The 16,999-nt window shown below is 40.5% G+C and overlaps 1 protein-coding gene, 1 long non-coding RNA gene and 1 pseudogene across 19 annotated transcripts in view; all 3 read left to right on the top strand.

Moving 5' to 3' along the window:
• Window positions 1–16,999, top strand: part of ENAH (ENAH actin regulator) — a 203,968-nt gene that overhangs the window by 153,823 nt on the left and 33,146 nt on the right. For all 18 annotated transcript variants that reach the window (XM_084979217.1, XM_084979213.1, XM_084979210.1 and 15 more), the window contains one exon: window positions 2,579–2,663. In XM_084979217.1, coding sequence (XP_084835343.1) covers window positions 2,579–2,663 — 85 coding nt within the window. The remainder of the gene's footprint in view (window positions 1–2,578; window positions 2,664–16,999) is intronic.
• On the top strand, window positions 9,293–12,123 carry LOC146398819 (uncharacterized). The gene is made up of 2 exons (XR_014817462.1): window positions 9,293–10,082; window positions 11,107–12,123. It is a non-coding gene; the product is annotated as an uncharacterized LOC146398819 (long non-coding RNA).
• Window positions 12,467–13,359, top strand: LOC146398818 (small ribosomal subunit protein eS7 pseudogene; annotated as a pseudogene).

Here is a 16,999-nt window from a genome sequence, read left to right as displayed (position 1 = left end):
GCCGCTTCATCTTGTGTGTGGTACTTTGGTATAATTTACCAATTGTATGTAACCCAACAGAATGTTTGACAAGAAGGAAGAATGTAATTGTGTAGCTGAAGTTCATAATATTTAGAACTCTTATTTAATGCTCACAGTATACCTGTATTATTTTTGAAATGCACATGAATTTGTGCATTGTGAGTTGACAATATTGATGGCGAAGAAACAAAATAACCCGATTAAATATGGATATGAGAAAATGCCAAGGGGAAAGCATCTCTTCTGGACCCCATTTAAAGAAGGTGTACTCAGAGACAAGTAGGTCATTATCACCCTAAACCATGTTGAAAAGAAAAGAATTTTCGGAGTTTTCCAGTTCTTGGGTTTTCCTGTTTTTACAAGGATCTTCCTTACAGTAAATTATTTTCATAATTAATAATATCATCCAGAAAATATTACCCACATTTTTAAAAATCCCCTTTTAAAACAAATGTGCTGAGTATGAGTAAACTTTGAATGTAAAAAATTCAAATTTATAGTTTTTATAAATTACTAAGAGACTTTTCTCTCATTCACATTTTTCGTGAGTTATATCAAATTTTGGTTATTTTACAAAAAAAACCCTTTAAATAAAATCAGTAGGATTGAGTTTGAATTTTGACGTCTTTCTCTTGAACATATGTATTTGAGTTAAAACTTACATTGACTGATTTTAATTGGTGAATTCAATCTGTTAATATTATTGTTGTGTTATAATACTTGCTGTAGATGTGAGTTAGTATGATTTTTTAAATTATTTGAGCAGCATGAGGTTTTAACTTAAATACACAAATACTATTTTTAAAAATAGTTAAGCATTGATGGTCTTGTGAGTTGCTCATGCTAAATGCTCACATTTAATGTTTTTGGATAAAGTAACTTTGGAGAATACCTCCCCTGGATAGTTTATTATTTTCTCAGACATAGGTCCCACCTTGTAGGTCCCCCTCTTTCTGCCAGAAGAAGTAAGTCAAGTTCATGGCTTTAAGATGACAGTCTGGTTTTAATATCATTATGTTAATTTCCGAAAGAAGCAACAAATTCCAGTCAGTTTTAGACAAGTTATATATTTTCACTCAGGCAAACATTTTAAGTGCATTTTTTAATTTGGAAAGCTTTTTAAATTTTTTTTTTTTTGCTGTTGTTGCTGATTACATGGGATTAACATATTTTTATATTTCCTTTATGTGGCTCTTAAAATAGCAGTCTCTTAGGAAATCTCATGAAATATCACTGCAGTTGTCATCTAATTTGTCTTTAGAGGACAAATTAAATGATTAATCTAAAAACATGTGTATAGAGATGAGGGGAAAAATTAGTAGGTAAGTTGAGATCAAATTATTTGTTTTTCTACACTTGGGATATGCAAGTACTGTATTTTATTCTAACGAACCTTATCCTCTTTGTGAAGTCTACTCCACTAGTGTAAAATACTTTGTGCTCTTAACTCATAGATTATGAGAAGTTCCTTTGGCACATGAAAGCATTTATTTACTAACTTTTTTATGCTAGTGGTCTACAAAACACTTTCAGAATATCTGCTAGGAGCCTATGCTGGCACACTAGAATTCACCATTATGTACAGCATGGCTTTACTCAGAGTGGAAGATAACTACTGTTTTTGTATTCTCTTGTTTACTGGATTAGATATGAAGGCGGTTGTATTGTAACCATAGGCATTGTATATGAGGTCCAGTATTTTATTTACCTTATGTCATGACACATAATTTTTCTATCCAGTGACATTAAAATGTCCCATAATTTAGTGCCTTCTTTATGAGATGCTAAAAATGGGCCTGCATGTCATACGATATGTGGGAGTGGGTGGTCATTAGCATCTCGTGACAGAACCGTGGTAGTTTGAATGCAGGGTTTTTTTGGTTTGTTTGTTTGTTTGTTTGTTTTTAACCCCATATGAAAAGTTATTATGAAAACCTTTGATACATTAAAAATTCAGATAAGTAGGTTGATTATATGTGGAGGTTTAGCAGATGTTTGCTTTCACCAGTGCTGGAAATGCCAGGCCATTAAATAAGAGTGGCAACTTAAAGTGGGCAAATTTGATAAATGCATTAGCATGCATCAGTCTAGTAATAAGGTTCTCATGCTCTCTCTCTCCTGTTTTTCATTTCCAGTGTTCTATTTAGGTGAGTTTTTGAATTCTGATTTTTCATTTAAGTTCTCCCTCTCCACTTCATGAATAAGTATCCCAAAGAGAATGTCTCATTGTCTTAGAAAATGTCAAGCTTAGGTGCCTCTTCAGATGCTCATTGAACACTTGTTTTACTCAAAGCTCTTCATATATAAATGTTTATTTTTCCCTTATTGTTGATGTTTTCCATTTGTTTCAAGTAAGCCTTCTGGAGATAATGACAATATTATGTTGCAGTCTTTCATTTGCTGTGTGTTATAGAAAGCTTATATTTTATTTTGCTAAACAAAAAGAAGATACATTTGTAAATATGTGATGGTTTTATGTTATTCTCATGATTTTATCTCCTCTGTCCAGCTCGGTATAAAGATAATGTTCATCTCTAATGTTTCCCTCCCATTTTAGGGCCGACATTGCCTAGGCAGAATTCACAACTACCCGCCCAAGTTCAGAATGGCCCATCACAAGAAGAATTGGAAATTCAGAGAAGGTAAATTGACAAGTTACTGTTTACACCTTTTCTTTCTAGTGCAGAAGACCAGTCTTTTAACGTCTGATATTGAAAGTAGCTTATGTCTCATCAGCCATTTGAAAGTCTGCACTTTTATTGTTAAGTTTGAATCATTGTTAATAAGCAAGCAGATTTGATAGGTTGGACAAAAAATGTTATAAAATTTCATACATTTTTTTGGGTAAAAAATCACACATATGTAAATTTGAAATATTTTAAATATACTTAACAGTACACAGAATGTCTTTACACTTGAAGAGGTCTTATTTTTATAACAGCTATAAATTAATCTGTGATCATTATGGCTATTGCACGACAAATGTAACTAGAAAGTTGAAATCGTGTCAGCTGTTTGTATAAGGCAATAAACAGGATTTAGTATTGGCATACAGAATCATTCTGTTTATGATTAAACTGCTGCTTGAATGAAATCAGTAACCTTCATTATCTCAGCACAGCTTAGAGATACATTTGGAATTACAATGCAGACTCATTTATGGATGATTTTTTCTAAATTAACAGTCTCTACATTATAAGTTACTTTGTAACAAAATAGTTTTATAAAATTCAAGCACATTCAGTAACTACAATTGACACCTGTCTAACCAAGTGTCCCATTTGAAACACATGAAAACATCTTAGAGATAGATGTCAGTGGTGCTTTTTATCCCTAGTAGGTCACCCCTGTTTTGTTACCATTTCATAGATGGAATTTTTCAATTAGGAGACATTTGCTCCATGGCAAGCCAGCCTTTTTTCTTGTCATCTTTGATTTGGTTCTCACATTTGAAACATCCTTCATATTCTTTACATTGTCTTAATATAAGTGTCACGTTTCCCTGCCAGATGGGCAAAGGGATCTCTTGCTAAGGTTCTGTGTCAGCTGCTTTGCTTAATTCTTGAGGAACGCCCTCCAGGAACTTCCAAAATAAACTTCGTTTTTGCCACAGCCTATACATTCAGTTAGATCGCTTCAGAAATAGCCACCAAATTTAGTGAAACTCTGTCTGCTCTTTAGAGTGATGCTGTAAACAGATAACAAGTAAAATTGTATAAATAAGGAAAGCTTAAAGGATATAATCATTGCATTTCCACATTGAAAGCTTTAAAATGTACAAGAGAGCCCGAAATGGGGGCAGCTGCACGGCTGTGCCTTCCCTCATGTTAATCACCAGACTTAATCACTTCTAACCCTTTTCTCCTTTTAGTACTTTGGATGAATTCCTCCATAGTCATATATAATATGTTTACATTTCTATCTCTGGTCACATTGTAGATAGCAGCTCTTGACTCTGCATTATGAAAAATGGAGGCTTCTTCTCTTCCTCTGCCAGTTATAAGTAGTTATTATTTTTAGTTCTTCTGTTGGTTTCTCTTTCAAGTTGAAGCTGTGTCTTAGTGTTAGACGGTCTCTTAACTCCTCACCGGGGAAGAGGGATGCAGGAGATCTGTGCATCTTTCTGCCCCTCTTCTTCCATTCTGCCGCTTGGTTTTGGTGGTCATTTTATGGTCAAGGTTTATACATTCGCACTCTTTCTGTAACTGTCCTTAAATCTTTGTCTTTATGTGAGTAGGTGATCTTTTTCCCCCTTCCTAGAGTTCTTGTAAACCTTCTTGTTAACCATGGTAGTCTGAGTTTTCACAAAGATGACTAGATATATTTTTGTTTGGGTCCCCGCCCTCGTGTGCGAAGCTTGATACTTAGTGGACGGACCATTTCCACTTGGAGACTTATCTAGAACTCTGAAACTTTTATTTCTTGGACCATTTCCTTCTCTCTGTTCCCTCTGATCTCTTTTTGGGGAGCTCCTGCTGGTCAGTTGCTAGGCCTCCTGAGTTATTTCCTTAGGATACTTTTAGTCAGATTCTACCTCTCTTTCTTTGTTCTGTATTCTTGATGATATTTTTAGCCATATATTCTAAACCAGAACTATCCAGTAGAAATAAAAGCTATGTATTTAAAGTTTTTCTAGTAGCTGTATTAGCAAACCAAGAAGAAATAGGTGAAATTAACTTGATAACATATTTTACTTAGCACATTATATCCAAGAATATTATTTCAACATGAAAGGAGTATAAAAATTGGGAAGATATTTTACTCTCTTTTTCATGCTGTCCTCCAAATTCACGTATTTTCCACGTACAGCCCATTTCTGTTCAGCCTCATAATGAGTACACATGGTTCATGGCAACCTAATTAGACAGCATGGTAGTAGACCCTGTATAATCGAATCTTATTCTCCAGGAGCTTTTTTTTGTGGGGGAGGGGTGGTAATTATTCCTTTTTCCATACAGCCTGTTCTAGGATTCCCTGGTGGCCTAGCAGTTAAGGATTCGGCATTGTCACTGCTGTGGCTTGGGTTCAGTCCTTGGTCTGGGAACTTCATGCTGTGGGCACGGCCAAAACAAAAAAAATTTCAAAAGCCTGTTCTGAAATCATGATTGTATCTTAAGTCTCTCTCTTGTTTTTTTTGTTGTTGTTGTTGTTTTATTTTGTTTTTTTGCTTTTTTTTTTTTTCTTTTTTCCTTTTAGGGCCACATATGGAAGTTCCCAGGCTAGGGGTTGAATTGATGCTGCAACTACTGGCCTATACCACAGCCACAGCAACGCCAGATCCAAGCCACATCTGTGACCTACACCACAGCTCATGGCAATGCTGGGTCCTTGACCCACTGAACGGGATCAAACCTGCATCCTCGTGGATTCTAGTCAGGTTCATGACCGCTGAGCCACGACAGGAACTCCTCCCAAGTCTCTCTTGTCTTGCTTTCTTTGCTTGAATTATCTCCTTTCTCTAGAGTGGTGGCGTTTGCCTTATTGGGTTTACTCAAATATCTGGTAGCCTTTAGTGATCTCTTTATTTCTGAAAAAAAGAATTCGTCTGAATGGTGTCAGTACCTGGCCTGGGTTCCTCTCCACCAAGGGGTTTGGGTGTTCAGGGCCAGCATTCTTCCCTGACGGAGGGCTGCTGGTAGGTCTCTGCAAGTAGCTGAGCAGACAGACCGACCGGCTCTCCTTTGGGGCACAAGAGTGGAGCGTAGACAGGCCTCAGCCCCACAGGGCTCTACCAAGAGGCAGCTTGTTCATTTTATGAAGAGAACAGTGCTCCACCCATTGAGCGGAGGTCAGGGAGCAGATGGATGGCTGGCACATTCTTTTCAGACAGTGTGTATTTATCCATCCGCCTGAGTAGTGGTGCATCGCCCATTCCTGTTCTCTGTAACTGCCGGTCTCAAGTTAGCTCTCTCCCAGATTCTTTTTCTCGTTTCTGCTTCAGCCCTTCTTAGTATGTGTTCTGGATTCTGGATGCCTCTGCTCTTCAGTCCAGTCATGTTCTGTGCTAAGTGCTTTGTTCCAAGCGCTTACGATACATCAGGGTGGAGAGTGGCAGCCAGAAAGCCTCACGCTAATCAGAGGTGAGAGGGAACGTGACTCTACGTGGTAGAGGATGGGAAGTGCTTCGGGGGCATCAGCCGAGTAAAAGGAGAGGGACGGGGAAGTGCTGATCTAACTTTAAGTGGGTTGGTCCGAGTAGATCTGGTGGAGATAAAAGGCAGGAGTAACAGTGTGGATATCTGGGTATGGGCGTTAGTTACAGCAGAGGGAGCATCAGGGCAGAGCCTGCAGGCCGGTTTGTGCTCTGTCTGTGCGGGGAGGACAGACCTTGGAGGCCGTGAAGGCCGGAGCAGAGGGCACAAGAGCAGAAGAGGAATGTACTGGAGAGTTTGAAGGTAATGAGGCGTCATGTCCTGTAGGTGATTGTAAAGAATTTGGCTTTTGTTAATGAGAGTGATGAAGAACCATTGGATGATTTTGATGGGAATGATCTGGCTTAACCTTTTAACAGAATGAGACTGGCTGCTCTGTTGAGACCAGGCTACAGAGAAACACAAATGGAAGCTGGTGCAGGGCTGGGGTAGCAGCACAGCAAGAAAACTAGCTAAGAGGCAGTTGTAGGGGTTGCCGTCATGGCGCAGCAGAAACAAATCCCATTGGTGTCCATGAGGATGTAGGTTCACTCCTTGGCCTCGCTTAGTGGGTCGGGGATCTGGCGTTGCCGTGAGCTGTGGTGCAGGTTGAAGACGCGGCTTGAATCTGGCATTGCTGTGGTTGTGATGTAGGCCGGCAGCTGTAGCTCCAATTCAACCCCTAACCTGGGAACTTCCATATGTCACTGTGTGGCCCTAAAAACAAAAAAAGGGGGGGGAACGCTGTTGCAGTAAACAGCAGTGGCTTCCACCAGCTAAGGGAAGTGGTGAGAAGACAGGTTCTTGCACGTTCTGCTGGACTGGACTGTGTGTCGGGTGTGTGAGAAGGGGAGGTGGAGTTTTGTTTTGTTTTTTTGTCTTTTTGCCATTTCTTGGGCCGCTCCCGTGGCATATGGAGGTTCCCAGGCTAGGGGTCGAATCGGAGCTGTAGCAGACAGCCTACGCCAGAACCACAGCAACTCGGGATCCAAGCCGCATCTGCAACCTACACCACAGCTCACGGCAACACTGGATCCTCAACCCACTGAGCAAGGCCAGGGATCGAACCCTCAACCTCATGGTTCCTAGTCAGATTCATTAACCACTGCGCGCCACGACGGGAACTCCCGAGGAGGTGGAGTTTTTTTAATCAAGCTGCTGGCGGGCAGGATGGAATTGCCATTAATCGAGATGGGCAAGGCTATGAGTTGCAGATTTTGTAGGGAGAGGTCAGAGATGCATTTCGAAGATATTAAGCTGAAGTGGTCATTGGACATCCAAGTAGCGATGTTGAATAGGATGTATGAGCCCACGGGAATTGGGAAAGAATGCTAGACATATAACTCCTCCCTCCTCTTTCTGCCTTCCAGAAATTTGATGGTCAATTTGGTCGACTAAGGACCACTCTGTGCCATTTTCTACTTTGTAACGGGTTTGTTGATACACATTTTTGTTCTTTTTCTGGAATCCTAGTAGAATCTTGGAGTGGGGAAGATAGTTTGACGACTCACCTCTACCAACTTGAGTGAGAGTCTAGGCACTTTCTGTCCTGTCACTTCCCTGCTCGTATTCCTGGTGGCCGGATCTCCTCACATCCAGTTTATTCTGTGGCCTGACATTGAAGAGTCCATTCCGTGCTTCTATTTGCTCTCTTAGGACTGTCTCTACCCCATCCTTGGTTTTTCCTTCTGTGCGTCTCTGTGAGGCATTTCTCTCTCTGCCATGCCCTCTCATCCTTTCTCTGTTGCCATTTTCTGTATTCTTCTCCGGGTATATTACTGTTTTTCTTTTCCAAACTCCTCTAACTTAACCATACTCTTCTTTTCTAGTTTATTGGGGGTTTCAGGGTTTATTTTATACATGAGTCTTGCCTCCACAGTGAATGTGATAGGGTGCTTGAGAGTAGAGACCTGAGTAAAAATTTGAATAAAACAACCAAGAAGTTCCTGGTGCTGAATTCATTTATATGTAGGTGTTGGGGCACAACAGGCCACAAAATAGGAGTTTATAAGGTTGTTGGGACCATTAAGGAAGATAATAGACACTCTTTGCATGCTGGACTTTGGTATCTGCTATTTGGGAGATGGTGGATGGCTTTCCTTAGAAGATGCTCTGAGCTGTGCTTTGAAGAAGGAATGAAATAGAAGTTTCCGATCGTAGCATGGAAAAGCATTCCTTGTAGAAAGAGCCTATGTGTAATTATGGGTCACAGGAATGCAAACCACCCACTCGACAGGAGAACTGTCCCTGCTCTGCCCCCCAACAGATGGTACTGTTAAATACGTAGGTAAATGGAGTTCCCGTCGTGGCGCAGTGGTTAATGAATCTGACTAGGAACCATGAGGTTTTGGGTTCGATCCCTGGCCTTGCTCAGTGGGTTAAGGACCTGGCATTGCCATGAGCTGTGGTGTAGGTTGCAGACGTGGCTCGGATCCCGAGTTGCTGTGGCTCCGGTGTAGGCAGGCAGCTACAGCTCTGATTCGACCCCTAGCCTGGGAACCTCCATATGCCACGGGAGTGGCCCAAGAAATGGCAAAAAAGACAAAAAAAAAAAAAAATAGATAAAGGACCTTTATGCCATACTAGGACACTGTTTTTTAATATTCTTTTTCATGGAGTTCCCCTTGAAAAACAAATCTGACTAGGATTCATGAGGACTCGGGTTTGATCCCTGGCCTCACTCAGTGGATTAAGGATCTGACATTGCCATGAGCTGTGGTGTAAGTTGCCGATGCGGCTCAGATCTGGTGATGCTGTGGTTGTGGTGTAGACCAGAGGCTACAGTTCCGATTTGACCCCTAGCCTGGGAACGTCCATGTGCTTCCACATGCTGCAGGTGCAGCCCTTGAAAGACCCAAAAAAAAAAAAAAATCTCTTCCTGTATTTGTCATGTAATGAAAAGGCCTCTTTTTAAAACTTGGATATTTTCAAGTTATAAGAAGAATATATGCCATTTGCCTTTGACCCACATGCCAAATATGGTTAAAAAGTACTTGGGGAAAGGTACCACAAAATCCAAAAATATCTGCTAAATTTCTTATAGACACTTAATGCTGGTCTTCACTTTATCTCAGCCAACAGCTGTGCATGGCAGGATCTCATTTTGTAGATGAGAAAACAGAAGGGCAGAGGGCTGTACAGTACACTCTGGTGAGAAGTTTGATTCCCAATAGAAATCATGTTTTCAAAATTTATCTAACATAGTTATTTATATAAAGGTAAATTTTCTTGTGCTTTGGTTTTATTTTCAGAGGCTTGGTAAAATGCCCTCCAGCATTTTTGTTTCATAAGTTGAGTAGCTCTGTCCTGTGATGTTGGCTGTTTAGCTGACTCTTTCTACACCATTACTGGAACAGTTAGTGGGAAAAGAATATTAACTTGCATTGTATATTCACCTGTAGTATTTTAGTAGTTATATTTTCAGTATAAAATATACATCATGGTAAATGGTGTTACATTTCTGTTACTGATTTTTAGGTAAGCTGTAGGTAGGGGGTTCAAATTGATTTTCGTAGACTGGTAAGTGATTCATACTTGGTGACCTAATAGTAGTGGATGGGGTAGTGGAAGAACGACATGGGCAACGTGCTCCTCAGGTGACGTATGCATGTATACGTGTGGTGTGCATAACAAGCTTGATAGGATTTTTGCTCAGAACCACAAATATTAAATTTTTTTTGATCAATAGCTAAAATTTCTTACTATTTTTCTTGGCTGCTGACTGTAGTTATAAAAAGGAAATGAATTACTGGAAGAGGCATTCTCTCGTGGCTTAGCAGGTTAAGGGTCCAGCACTGTCATTGCAGTGGCTTGGGTCACTGCTGTGGCATGGGTTCAGCCCCTAGCCTGGGAACTTCCAAATGCTGCAGGCATGGCCAGAAAAAAGAATCACTTAAAGAAAGGTTTCACAGGAGTTCCTGTCATGGCACAGTGGTTAACGAATCCGACTAGGAACCATGAGGTTGTGGGTTCGATCCCTGGCCTCACTCAGTGGGTTAAGGATCCGGCATTGCCATCAGCTGTGGTGTAGGTTACAGATGTGGCTCGGATCCCATGTGCTGTGGCCATAGCATAGGCTGGTGGCTACAGCTTCGATTCGACCCCTAGCCTGGGAACCTCCAAATGCCTCGGGTGCAGCCTTAGAAAAGGCAAAAAGACCACCCCCCCAAAAAAAAAGAAGGTTTTACAGAATATTTAGAATCAGATTTTGTTTGGGAAAATCCATGCACTTTAGGGGTACCAGCTGCACGATGTGAACACAAGAAATGGCTGTCTGCTTTCTAGCATCTAAGATTTTGCTGATGGAGTTCCCATCGTTGCTCAGCAGAAATGAATCTGACTAGCATCCATGAGGGTGCAAGTTCGATCCCTGGCATCGCTCAGTGGGTTAAGGATCCAGTGTTGCCCTGAGCTGTGTGGTGTAGGTCACGACACGGCTCGGATCTGGCCTGGCTGTGGCTGTGGTGTAGGCCTACAGCTCCAACTCCTATTTGACCCCTAGCCTGGGAACTTCCATGTGCTGCAGGTGTGGCCATAAAAAGAAAAATAATAAAGTAAAATAAAAATAAAAGAAACAAGTGGGATTAATTTTAATTTTCTCACTAAAATTATACATCTAAAATATTGTTTTAATTGATTATAATTCGTACAGAATTTTAGAGATTTTTCCAGGTGTGAAAAATCTGGTGTGTTTCAAAATTTGGTATATGTTTTTATATCTAGAGCACTTCCCCGATTCAAACTAGGAGAATTTTTTTTTTTTGGTCTTTTTAGAGCCGCACCCGAGGCATATGCAGGAGGTTCCCAGACTAGGGGTCCAATCGGATCTATAGCCGCCGACCTATGCCAGAGCCACAGCAACGTCTGCAATCTATACCACAGCTCACAGCAACACCATGATCCTTAACCCACTGAGTGAGGCCAGGAATCAAACCTGCAACCTCTTGGTTCCTAGTTGGATTCATTTCTGCTGCGCCCTGACAGGAACTCAGAATTTTTTTTTAATAAACAGAAATTTATTTCTCACAAGGTCAAGGCATTATTAGATTCAGTGTCTGGTGACATTGGATAATTCCTGGTTTATGGATAGTCATCTTACTGTGTCCTCTCATGGGGGAGTGAGGGGGCTGTTCCACTAAACTAGGAACATTTTAAGTGCTTCGTTGCAACATATAGCTAGTGGCTACCACATTGGACATTTGGGCTAGAGGTCGGCAAACTGTATAGCTCATGGGCCAGGTCCAGCCCTGGAGCCTGTTTTTGCATAGCTGATAGTTCAGGAGGGCTTTTACGTTTTTTGCAGTTTTTTTTTTTTTTTTAAAGAAAAAAATATATATAGACAGAGATACTCTCTGGCTCTTAATAGAAAGTTTGCCAACTCCTGGTCTAGACTGAGGAGTAGGAGGCAGAGGGGTGAGTGAAAGTCAACTAGGGTGGTCTCTTTCCCTTGCTCCGTTCCCAGACGCTGGCAGCTGCACCTGTAGAACTCAGGTAAGAAACTTGAGGAGTCCTCTTTAGGAAACTTGGCTCAGCCAAGAGAAACAATAAAGAGGTTGACATCGAGCGTCCGTCCCAGCAAAGCTCATTTATTTCAGGACTTCCGATCAGCTTTAGAACCACTTACCAATATGAATAGATAGCCGAGGATCATTATACCTTTAAAGGGCAACTTCTGTTACATGAAGACAGATCAAAACAGAGTAAGTGGAAATTGGAGGAAGTAGCTGTAATAACAGGGAGGAGAAGAAAACCTGAACATATACTGTAATGGCTTCAGAGAACTAAGGATGTATTTTATTCATAAAGCATTTGTAGTTATTTAAAAAGCGTCAGAGTGTAAGGAAATGGACCTAGAAAAAAAATTTTTTTAAATAGCATTAATTTTATTAATAGGAGGTTTGAGAAATAAGGTTGAGGAAATTGCCCTGAAAATAGTTGTTAAAAAATAGAGATAGTATATGACGGGGAAAAAGAAGAGAGATCAAATTAAGAGGTCCACTGTTCAAATAATAGAATTTTTCTGGAGAACAAAAAATGTAAGGAAATGGAATCTGCAAACAAATAATGCAAGAAAATTTCCTAAAACTCAGTAACTTGATTGCAGTCAGAGCTGCAGACTTTTTTCTGAAAAGGGTGGCCAGACGGTAAATGTTTTAGACTTTATGAGCCACAAGGTTTCTTTGGCATTTGTTCAGCTCTTCCTTGGTAAGCTGTGCCATGGACCATGTGGAAGTGATGGATGTGGCTGGATTGGGGGCTTGGAGTATAGTTTGCCAAGTCCACTGGTCTAGATTGAACAGACTTATTACCAAGTGTCCAGCCCAGTAAGTAGGAAAATCCTAAAAAGACCTACCACTATATCACTGTGAAGTTTTACAAAATTAGAAGATTTTAAGCTCTTCCTAGGCCTACGAGTTTCAGTGGCAGCAACAAGTGTTGCCAGCATTGTCAGGATCCAGCCATGTCCAGCTCCAGCACGAAGATAGTGAAGCCCAGTGCTGAGAAGCTGGAGCTGGAGATGAACTCGGACCTCGAGGCCCAGCTTTGCAAGCTGACCTTGCAGTCCTCAAGGAAATTGAAGTTGGTGGTGGTTGGAAAGCTATTATCATCCTTGTCCCCGTTCCTCAACTGAAGTCTGGCCAGAAAATCCAGGTCCGGCTCGTGCATGAGTTGGAGAAGTTCAGTGGGAAACAAGTTGTCCTCATTGCCCAGAAGACACTTCTGCCTGAGCCAACTCGAAAAAGCCCTACCAAAAAATAAGCAAAAGCATCCCAGGAGCCATGCCTTGACAGCTGTGCAGGATGTCATCCTGGGGGCCTTGGTTTTCCCGAGTGAGAGTGAGATCGAGGACAAGAGAATCCATGTGGAGCTGGACTGCAGCCGGCCTCAAGGTCCGTTTAGATGAAGCACAGCAGAATGACCAGAAGCACAAGGTTGAAACATTTTCTGGTGTCTCTTAAGAAGCTCACGGGCTCTCTTAATTTTGAATTCCCAGTGTTTCAGTTGTAAACATAAATGACTAAAATACTGTTCACAATTAAAAAAAAATAGTGGGGGGAGTTTCAAATTCCTGAGAAATTACTTCCAATCTAAACTTGCAATATAAAATTTCCTCCTAGGAAGCTACTGGAAGATGTATTCTATTAAAATGGGAGAGTAAACCGAGAAGGGTGAAACCATGGGAGGAGCCAGGAAACAAGGAATCCAATGAAAGGAAAAGATAAGGGAATTCCCAGTTTGACTAAGGTGAAAAAACCTAGGGACCCAGCAGGTCCGAAAGTTATGAAAGGGGCATGATAGCCCCAGCCCAGAAGCAATGCAAGTGTACAGCCCTGCGCTTAACCTTCAGAGGCAACAAAATAGATCACGTGATATATTGTACCATACTGAGAGGGTTTACAGTTCTGATGGAGAGCTTGCGGTAAAATGTTTAGAGAAAAGGAATCAAATGTGAAAAGTAGCCATTTTTTAACGTTTCAGGGTCAAGAAAGGAATTGTTTTGATTAAAATATGGTCAGCCATGAGTAAGTTAAATGGAGGCTGCTATATCCAAAGCGCTGTCATACTTTTATTGGGAGGAGGAGGGAAGGAAAGGCTTTGGGGGGAGGTTATGTGTAGGGATTAAGTCATTTGTACAGTAGAAAGTTAGTCAATAAACTTTGAAATCTGAAAAATGGAGACGTGTTAGTTCTAAACAAGTGAATATGTTTAGAAACAAGAGATCAGTATCCAAGTGTTGAAAGTCCTTTCTTCTGGGGAGAGAAATCAGAAGTGGTGAGGGTGACGTGAAAAACGGATTGATGTTTTGTTACAGACTTCTTAACACCGTTTGACTTTTTAAGCTATATATGTATTTTACAAGTTTAACTTTTAAATTTTATTTATTTATTTTGAAATTTTATTTTTATTTTTTACCGAATGAAATACATACATTTAAACACAATTACATTCACACAGATTATTATATCATGGATCTTAAGAAACAGATTGACTCCCACTGGAGAAGTGGAATGGAAAATATGTTGAGACAAATAGGAAATTTATTCTATACTTTATCCCATTTTTTTGGCTTTCATCTTTACTACTTAGTTTTATCTATTACATTTCAATTTTTCTTTAAAAATTAGCATTATATTAAAATTGTTATGCAACTAAAATTTATAAAGAAGAAAGCCTTATATACCATTAAATATTTTATATAGCATAATAAAAAGAATAACTTAACTGGTAAGAACAACAAAAATAATATACCCTCTGAAATAAGTAAAATATAAAATGCATAAATTGGTTAAAAAACAGTGTAACTATATAAATATGTCCTCACAATTTGTTACATCTTATTGATTCTTCAATATAGGCATTATATCATTCTAGGTGATGTGATAAACAAGACATTATAGACCTTACATTGTACCATGGAGAGAAATGGTTATTAATAATACAATTGTAGAACTGTATTATTTAATTGTACAGTGGCATTGTTTATAATTATCATAAATTCTTTGGTGGAGGGGAAATCAGAATCAGATGTAAGACTTCAGCATTCCAAGAATGATGTCAAATGACCTCCTTCATGGTGGATTATGCACTTATTTACTATGAGATATATTTCTTCTCTGGAGGTTCCTTGTTTGTGTATCAATTGTAGATTTTTGGTTTGCAGTTATTCTGAAGTTTTGATGTAAGAGTCTATATGTATATGAGATTGTTTTAAGTTGTTGTTCTCTTAATTGCAAGTTCATCTACAGTGTCCCGCATTTGTACCCACCTCTTCTCATGATTTCTGATTTTGGTGGTATAATTGTGCATGGATGATTTTGTATCTTTACTGTATATATACCTTTACTGGTGAGCCTTGTCATTTGTGGAATTTTTGTTTCCTGTTGCTGTCTTTTCTTTGCTGCCTAGAGAAGTTCCTTTAGTATTTGTTGTAAGGCTGGTTTAGTGCTGCTGAATTCTCTCAGCTTTTGCCTATCTGAGAAGGTTTTTATTTCTCCTTCAAATCTGAATGAGAGCCTTGCTGGGTAGAGTAATCTTGGTTGAAGGTTTTTTCCTTTCATCACGTTAAGTATATCATGCCACTCCCTTCTGACCTGCAGAGTTTCTGCTGAAAAATCTGCTGATAACCTTATTGGGGTTCCCTTGTATGTTACTTGTTTCTTTTCCCTAGCTGCTTTCAAGATTTTGTCTTTAATTTTGGTCAGTTTGATTAATATGTGTCTCGGTGTATTCCTCCTTGGGTTTATTTTATATGGTACTTGTGCTTCCTGGATTTGAGTGAGTGATTCCTTTCCCATGTTAGGGAAATTTTCGGCTATTATCTCTTGGAATATTTTTTCTGTCCCCTTCTCTCTCTTCTCCTTCTGGCATCCCTATAATACGGATGTTGGTGCGTTTAACATTGTCCCAGAGTTCTCTGAGACTCTCTTCATTTGTTTTCAATCTTTTTTCTCTTTTCTGTTCTGTATCCGTAATTTCTTCTAATCTGTCCTCCACCTCACTTATTCGTTCTTCTGCCTCCTGTATTCTGCTGTTGGCTGCTTCTAGTGCATTTTTTTTTATTTCTGTTATTGTATTTTGCATCTCTTCTTGTTTCAGTTTTCTGTCTTGTATCTCTTTGGTCAGTGTTTCCTGTAAGTTATCCATCTTTGCCTCCAGTTTATTTCCAATGTCTTGCATCATCTTCAGCATCAACAGTCTAAAGTCTTTTTCCTGGAGGCTGAGAATCTTCTCATGGCTTAGCTGATTTTCTGGGGTTTTTTCTTTTTCCCTCATCTGAGTTATAGTTCTCTGTCTTTTCATTTTTATAGGTTTTTGGTGTGGTGACCTTTTTATAGATAATAGAGCTGTAGCCTCTCTTACTTCTGGTGTCTGCCCCCCTTGTGGCTAAAGTCAGTATGGGGGGCTTGCTGTAGGCTTCCTGATGGGAGGGGCTGATCCCTGCCCCCTGGCAGGTGGAGCCGATTCTAATCCCTCTGGTGGGTGGGACTTAGTCTCTGGATGGAATTAGGGGCTGCTGTGTGCCTGAGGCTCTTTAGGTAGCCTGTTTACTGAGGGGCGGGGCTGTGATCCCACCTGGATTGTTGTTTGCCCTGGGACTTCTCAGCACTGACTGATGGGTGGGGCCAGATTTTCCCAAAATGGCCCCCTCCAGAGAAAGGCAGCTGCTGAATATTCCTGAGAGCTTAGCCTTCAATGTCCTTCCCTCACAACAAGCCACATTCCCCCCTGTTTTCCCAGGATGTCCTCCAAGAACTGCAGTCAGGTTTGACCTAGGTTCCTGTGGAGACCTCGCTCTGCCCTGGGACCTAGTGCATGTGAAAGTCTGTGCCCTCCTTTTAAGAATAGGGTCTCCGTTTCCCCCAGTCCTGTGGAGCTCCTGCGCACAAGCCCCGCTGGCCTTCAATGCCAGATGCTCCAGGGGCTCTTTCTCCCTGTGCCAGATCCCAGCATGTGAGGGTTTGATGTGGGGCTCAGAACTCTCACTCCTGTAGGTGAGTCTCTGTGAACCAGTTAGTTTTCAGTCTGTGGAGCTTCCCACCCGGGAGGTATGGGGTTGTTTATATCACGAAATCACCCCTCCTACCTCTTGATGTGGCCTCCTCTTTTTCTTCTGGAGTAGGGTATGGGTTTCAGGTCCATGTGGGTGGAGATTGCTCAGTCTTTAGTTGCGAATTTTGTTGTTTTTAGGAGAGAAGTTGGGCTCCAGTCCTTCTATTCCGCCATCTTAATCCCATCTCGGGAATCATCTAATTTTTAAATTTTAATGAGGGTAAAATGAACATTTACTCTAGATGCGGAATCTTATTAGTCCAATATTATGACTGTGGTAACATTATGATGGTATA

This window comes from Sus scrofa, chromosome 10, assembly GCF_054392235.1.
Source record: "Sus scrofa isolate SSC_HxYL_T2T_F1_AM1 chromosome 10, Sscrofa_HxYL_maternal_Yorkshire_Landrace_v2.0, whole genome shotgun sequence".
Taxonomy (NCBI): domain Eukaryota; kingdom Metazoa; phylum Chordata; class Mammalia; order Artiodactyla; family Suidae; genus Sus; species Sus scrofa.
Note: the sequence above shows the minus strand (reverse complement) of the source record. Positions and strands in the feature narration are given on the sequence as shown.